The 6800-nt window shown below is 34.6% G+C and overlaps 1 protein-coding gene across 1 annotated transcript in view; it reads right to left on the minus strand.

Moving 5' to 3' along the window:
- The window catches only part of LOC111384249 (transcriptional corepressor LEUNIG-like), a 15479-nt gene extending 11016 nt beyond the window's left edge, over nt 1-4463 (minus strand). The window contains exons 1-9 of the mRNA XM_023008510.1: nt 4272-4463; nt 4035-4113; nt 2806-2903; nt 2573-2682; nt 1493-1819; nt 1331-1419; nt 900-978; nt 721-796; nt 365-443 (exon numbers count right to left, since the gene is read on the minus strand). Coding sequence (XP_022864278.1) covers nt 365-443; nt 721-796; nt 900-978; nt 1331-1419; nt 1493-1819; nt 2573-2682; nt 2806-2903; nt 4035-4066 — 890 coding nt within the window. The 5' untranslated portion in view covers nt 4067-4113; nt 4272-4463. The remainder of the gene's footprint in view (nt 1-364; nt 444-720; nt 797-899; nt 979-1330; nt 1420-1492; nt 1820-2572; nt 2683-2805; nt 2904-4034; nt 4114-4271) is intronic.
- Between the last annotated feature and the right edge of the window lie 2337 nt (nt 4464-6800).

Genomic DNA, 6800 nt, shown 5'->3' on the forward strand with positions numbered 1-6800 from the left:
AAGGGAGGGAGAGAGGGGGGGGGGGGGGGGGGGGGGGGGGGGGGATTCACAGTGCCATAGCCAAACCTCTTTAATCTTAATTAACAAGGACAAAAAAGCCCATGGTTATTTAAGCCACATATTGAGGTCAACTACTCACTCCAGTCCACATAAACTGAATTATGTTAATATACAAGTTATTTATCATCAGAAAAGCACTATAAGTATTGGATACAAAATACCCTTAACACAATGCTTGTCCAGAGTGCCAACAAAGATTAAAAGCTTTGCCAGTATGAAGCCACAGATTACAAGTCCACCAAAAAATAATAATAATAATAATTATTATAATTTTATAATTGCTCATCCATATTGACAAGGTGATCAGAGCATCTGAAGACATAATTCACTTACAGTTAGCGGCCATCCTTTTAATGTCAAATTGTTGCCACCTTGATTTGACCCTAAAACAACCAGAATTGTTATAATTAGACCTGGCAAATTAACCAAAATAATGACAACACGAGCCACCACAATACTCTGATTCTGTTCGGTGTGGAATTATATCCTTCTATAATGTCAAACTAAGATCTTACTTAGAAAAATGTGCAGATTTTGCTTTACTGCAAACACTGAGTGGCAAAACCAATAAATGTATTCATTGACCCCAGGTATGGATCAATGAAATTGATCCATACAAAATAGAGATTATTTGCATATAAAGATGGATAAACTGAGTACCAGGGATCCCAATTAGCGATCCTTCTGAGCCAGCAGATCTAGGGTTAGTCATCGAATTCATTTCAGTCTTCATGTCCTGTTCACATATATGAGTGAGAAGCATTTGAAGTAATACAAGGCCACACAAGTAACGAAAAAAATCTATCAGAAAAGAGAATAAAGAGAGAGAATGTACATACAGGTGTAGGCCCTGGAAATTGCTGGCTCCGAGCTTGAACTTGGGGTGACATACCACCAGCCGAACCATGCAGCACTTGCCTGCAAACAGATTTTAATCACTGATAAGAAGCGTTCGATAAAACAAAATTAACTATGATCAAATAAACAATAAAACATATAAGGAAAAAAGTCCATTTGATTTCACATCATATGAGGTTCTTTCTCAACACAGAAGGAACAGCAAAGCTAACCACCGATGACAGGAAGACAGGGCAGTACCACTCACTTGAAGGAAGGACAAGAATATGCGCCCACCCTCAAAACATATATGGGATACACGCACGCACACAAACACAATGAGAGAAGGAAGGAGCATCTCCCATGCACCATTTTGCATAAGATAAAGCACATACGGTATGAAATCCATGGATGTCTAACGTATATAACATACCCAGAGTGTGATCCAGTTGCTGCAGCTGATTTCATAATTGAAGCATTATTGGGATCCAAAAGCTGGCCAACATTGTCACCAAATCTTTGCTGAAAAAATTATATGTTGTTAGCAACTGAACAAAGAATTGATCTTATTAATGCCCTTACATGCACCTTGTACCTTCATAGCTGCATCATCTAAAGAGTCCCTCGGAACTGGCAGCTTCAGTTTTTCCTCGTACATCTTCGTTGCCAATGCATTGGCAGTGCCAGGATTCTGTCTGTTAAGAGGCTCGTTTCCAATAATGCCATTACCTGTGCCATTTGGAATATGGCTGCTGTCTCGCCGCTGCTGCTGCTGCTGTTGCTGTTGCTGCTGAGCCTGCCTCAACAGCATCTGCTGCATCTGCAGTTGCTGCTGTGGATGCTGAGGTTGATGAGGTTGTTGTTGTTGTTGTTGTTGCTGCTGCTGCTGCTGCTGCTGCTCCCTCGTCTTCATTAGCTGAGACTGCATTTTGCAAATAGATGAAGGAAATGACTAAATTCCAAAGCTATAATTGGCAAGAAGACTTTAAAAAAATTTCGGCTATGGTTTTCCCATAAAGTGAAAGAGTTCAAGCATCTATATTACACGTGTTAAAATTAACTCGGGGGTTAAAATGGTTGCATAGAGATGGCAAGACCAAGCACNAAAGAGTTCAAGCATCTATATTACACGTGTTAAAATTAACTCGGGGGTTAAAATGGTTGCATAGAGATGGCAAGACCAAGCACAAATATATGAATATTGAATAATAATAGGTTAGTTTCAAAGAATTATTCAAAAGGTTATTGAACATTGTCATTAAGAAAAGTTCAAGTTGAGATCCAGACTTAGGACAAAGCTTTGAAAAGAAGGTAGTTAATTTATTTATTTTTTTCTTTTTCAAGTTAACAGCAACAATATATATAGGTTTATTCGTATAGGTTATAAAAATTTGACTTACAAACAAAGCATCACAAGGAAAAAAAATAGATATAAGATAGTCTGTACAACCCTAGAAGCTAAACGTGAACCAATAGTTAATGAGTCATCTAAATTGCAGTACCGATCAAAGGTGCCCATAAAAATTAAATGGATAACCTGTTCATCTTCAATCAAAAGTTAAGGTATTTCAAATACAATTCATCCGAAGCCACTAAATTCTGTAACACGGGTCCAAACAAAGTATCAGAAGAAAATTAATACTGGTAAAGGCCCATTTTCAGAATTCCAACCAACCTCAATGTAAGATGCAGCAACCTCAGAGTGCTTCTCATTTGTCCTGGCAATGAATATATCCCAAAACACAGACCACCATTCAAAGAGAAAACCACCAGGCGCGTCGATAGCTGAAACCCAGAAAAAAAAAACACACACGCATACAAATAAAAAATAATAATTTCTAACATGAAATGGAACTCCAGATAAGGAGTGCTAAAATCCTCTTGCAATTATATTTTCTCAATGCTTACCAACAGGGTCAGATGATACTTTTCCTTCAGCTTGGAAAGCCTGAGCAGAGGCCTTCAAGTCTCGCTTCAATAAATAATCATGGATGTAGACATCCAGCCTAAAATCAGAAGTCCAAAAAAAATAAATAAATAAAACAGTGTAGCATTTATCACTGAAAAGATTTTGACTCCAGACGGCACAACAATAAAAAAATTTGAAATAAACAGCAACTATATCAATCTCGTTTATTCCAAAGAGAGAAAAATACGAAACCCCAAAATCACCATCAGAAGATTTAAAATCCAGCACACAAGTTAAAAGGCAGTACTCCTATTTAAAAAAAAAAAAAAAACATATATTTATATATGATTTTTTGAAATAAAAAATAATCTAAGATAAGAAAGCAGCTTGCTCGGCAAAATAGCCCCGTAACTTCGGGAGAAGGGGTGCCTCCTCACAAAGGGGGTCACAGTGACCAGGCCCTCATATGAAGCTAACATTGCTGGCTACATTCAAGTATAGCCAAATCCAGACCCAACCAGTTAAGAAAATCTTCCTGCCCCGACTTCGATTATGGAACTTCTGTCGTCCTGAAGACGGATGTGACGGGAAGAAGTGGCATTTGGAAGCGTTGCTGGTAACTAGACAGGCATGCATGGAAAAGAGGATTAGTGACTAACCCGAGATATCGATGCTACTGTTAACATGGGACATCATTCCCTTCCTCACTCAGGAAAGTAAGAAGGAAAGGGGTGGAAGGGATCCGTATATGTTGTTCAGGTTGATCAGAAGGTGCAGAAATACCTCGTTCGAACAACCACGCAATCTGGGCTTTGATCAGGCTACCATCTAGTTTGGCATATATATATATATATATGTATATATATATATATGATAACAAAATAAAAATAAAACAACGACCTTTAAGAAAGTTAAAATGCAGCCCCAAAGAAAAAAAAAATCTTTTTAATGAGGTAAAATCTGAGGCCATGGAAACTGCATCCAGTATCCCGTAAAGCCATAAAGAACCCTAGAATGCGTTAAAAAAAAACATGGGTAAATAAACCAGGAAAAGGCATTTTCAAATAAGACAAGAACTGCCGTTTGGTATTGAACAAAATTTCAAGAAAAACAAACCCAAAGCACAATTCTTAATAGAAAACATAAAATTAAAGCCACAAACATAATAATCAAAAGAAGAAAGGTAGAAGGGATAGAACTGTGAGATAACACACACACACAAACTTACATTTTATCAGCTTCCCAATTTGTCTGAGACATGTTGTGCTACTGTTCAATCCCTTCTGCCTCTGAAATATTAATCAAACCTAGAAAAAAGAACGAATTGGTCAATAAAAATTTAGAAAACAGCACTCAATTAATACAGAAATCGCACAATTAAAACAGGAAAGGGGTTAAGAAAAACAGAAATCTTTCACAAAATTGAAAGGAAACCCCAAATTGCACTTGCGTAGAGTACCCTTACACAATTCACGTATGTCTACAATGTATCACCGAATAGATTCATAGAGGTTAACTAAGAACCAGAAACAGGAAAAAAGATACCCCTTTTCTGCGTTCTTATTTTGTACTGAATTTGTTGGATTTTTTTGATAAGCAACGGTGGTCGACTGGAAGCGGCTGTTGCAGATATCAGTTTCAGAATTGAGAGTTTGCTCTTTCGCCCTTATAATTAGTCAAATTTTCCGTTTTAAGACTTTGTTGGGTAGCGCCACGTAATTTGAAATGACGAGAATAGCCTTACCTTTTGAGATATTGTTTGAAATTTAATGGTAATTGTATGAGTTTGTTATAATAGTTGTGGTCTAAAATGTCATTGCAATCTTAAGAATCCTTTCAATGATGTCCTTTTATTTTAGTGTATTTATAACTCAGTCCTTTAACTTTGGGAGAATTTCAACTTGAATGCTTGATTGGCCGGTTCCAAATTTTCATATTCTCTTAGGGTGGGTGGCAAATGTTAAATGACAGCTTTGGCCTTCAAATTCAACGGGTCAAAACGTAGCTTGTTATGGTAATTTTGGGCTGAAATGGTCAATTGATAGAGGATTTCCGCTTTCTCAAGTCTTACAAGTGAGGTCCTTGATTTTAGTTTAATTATAAATGAGCCCTTTAAATTTGGAAATTTCCAGATTATCTAAATCTAGATCTCATTCTCATAATCTTATTCCTGATTATCTGAATCTCATACTTAAGGTGGTGGCAACAAGTTGAAATGACAGTTTTGGCCTTAAACTTCAAAGGATCAAGTTTCTCTTTAAAGCATGTTGTGGGCTGAAAATGTAATTGACAGAATGATTCTGCTTTCTCAACATTTTAAGATAGGTCCTTCTTTTTTATTTTATTTATAGTTGAGTCCTTCAAATTGGCAAATTTTATGCTTCACTGGCAGTTTCTAGATTATCTTAATTTAATCGCATTATTAGGGTGGGTGGCAAAGTGAAATGACAATTTTAGCCTTAAACTTCAAAGGGTCAATTTGCTCTTGAAAAGGGCACTATGAACCTTTCATTGTTTGGATTAAGTCTGTCATCGGTCAATTAGGTAGGAATAATAACTTTTCGTAAGAGTAAAAAGAGGATATACAGATTAATTAATCTTTGTGCAGGCCATTCAATATAATTTTAGCCCTCCCATTTTGTAGAAATGGAAATGAGAATAATAGTATTTTTTTTTTTTTTTAAAATGAGTGGTTGAAAAAGAAAAAAAGTCTTTTGATTTACGTGTAATATTATTTTATGGAAGATTGTGTGATTGAAAATAGGAGAGAGAAAATTGAAATATAATAGAATAAAAATTAATGGAGGCCAATTTTTAAGTGAATACGTCTCTATTTGTTTGGTGGGGATTAAAATTAGATTTTTAGTAAATTTTGATTAAATATATAATTGAAAAGTCGTGGGTTTCATGAAATGTTTGACTATAATGAATTGTTGACTTTGATTTAAATTAAAATTTATATTTTAATCTCCACCAAATATGGACTTATTTTGTTCTGATATTAAATATTTTTCCTATATTAGATTAGAATAATAATAGCATAATCTGTATTATATTATGCATTAGATTGACAGCTGGATAATTAATTTATTTCCAATTTAGAGAATAAATTAAGTGCTTGTTTCGTTTAGATTTTAAACGAATTAAAATTAATTTTTTTTTACAGTTATTTCACTATTCTAGCCGTCATTTTGAAATTCTTCTATCACAGGTAGGACTCACTTTATCTCTAACGATCAAAAAATTAATTATTAAAATTCCTACCTAATAAGCTCTAAATTTATATTTAAGTTGTTTGCAGCATTAGATTATAATAGCAGTTGTACAAATTGTTTCCAATTTATTATATATGTTTCAATTAAATATTTTTCCTGGTCTAGATTAAACTGATAAATGATAATTTACTCGTTCCCCTTACTGGATTATAACAAAAATTTCACATTTTGTTTTCCTATTTTAGATTAACTGAATATTGAATATTTTTTTCCTATAAAGTATGATAGTTAAAAAATAATAATAATAATAAATTACAAGGACTCGTGGCCTCAGCTCAGGACAGACTTAAGGCGAGGCCCAATTAACGACCACCTCAAATCCAAAATATTTGTGGAGCCCAAACTCTGTTTTATGAAATTTAAAAAAAATAATAATAATGGATACTTAAGTGCACCTTAGAATCTTGAAATAAAATCAAGTACCGAATATTGCCTAACGACGAGAAATTTGTAATATTTATTGCTCACTTGGCATGATATTAAGCTGGCTCAATTTCTGCACCATCCTATTACTCAACACTGTTTAGCTATCTAGCCTTGAGCTATATTTGTGACACCTCTTGTTCAGTAGCGAATTCAAGATCAGACTTCAACTAGGGCAGACTTTGACCATTGGCAATCAACAATTGTAATAGTGATGTCGTTTATTAATATTCAATTGAATAATATTAAAAAATTCTTCAATATAAGTAAATGCACTAAAACGTAAAAATTCTATA

The sequence above is a fragment of the Olea europaea genome, unplaced genomic scaffold (genome assembly GCF_002742605.1).
Source record: "Olea europaea var. sylvestris unplaced genomic scaffold, O_europaea_v1 scaffold2878, whole genome shotgun sequence".
Taxonomy (NCBI): Eukaryota; Viridiplantae; Streptophyta; class Magnoliopsida; order Lamiales; family Oleaceae; genus Olea; species Olea europaea.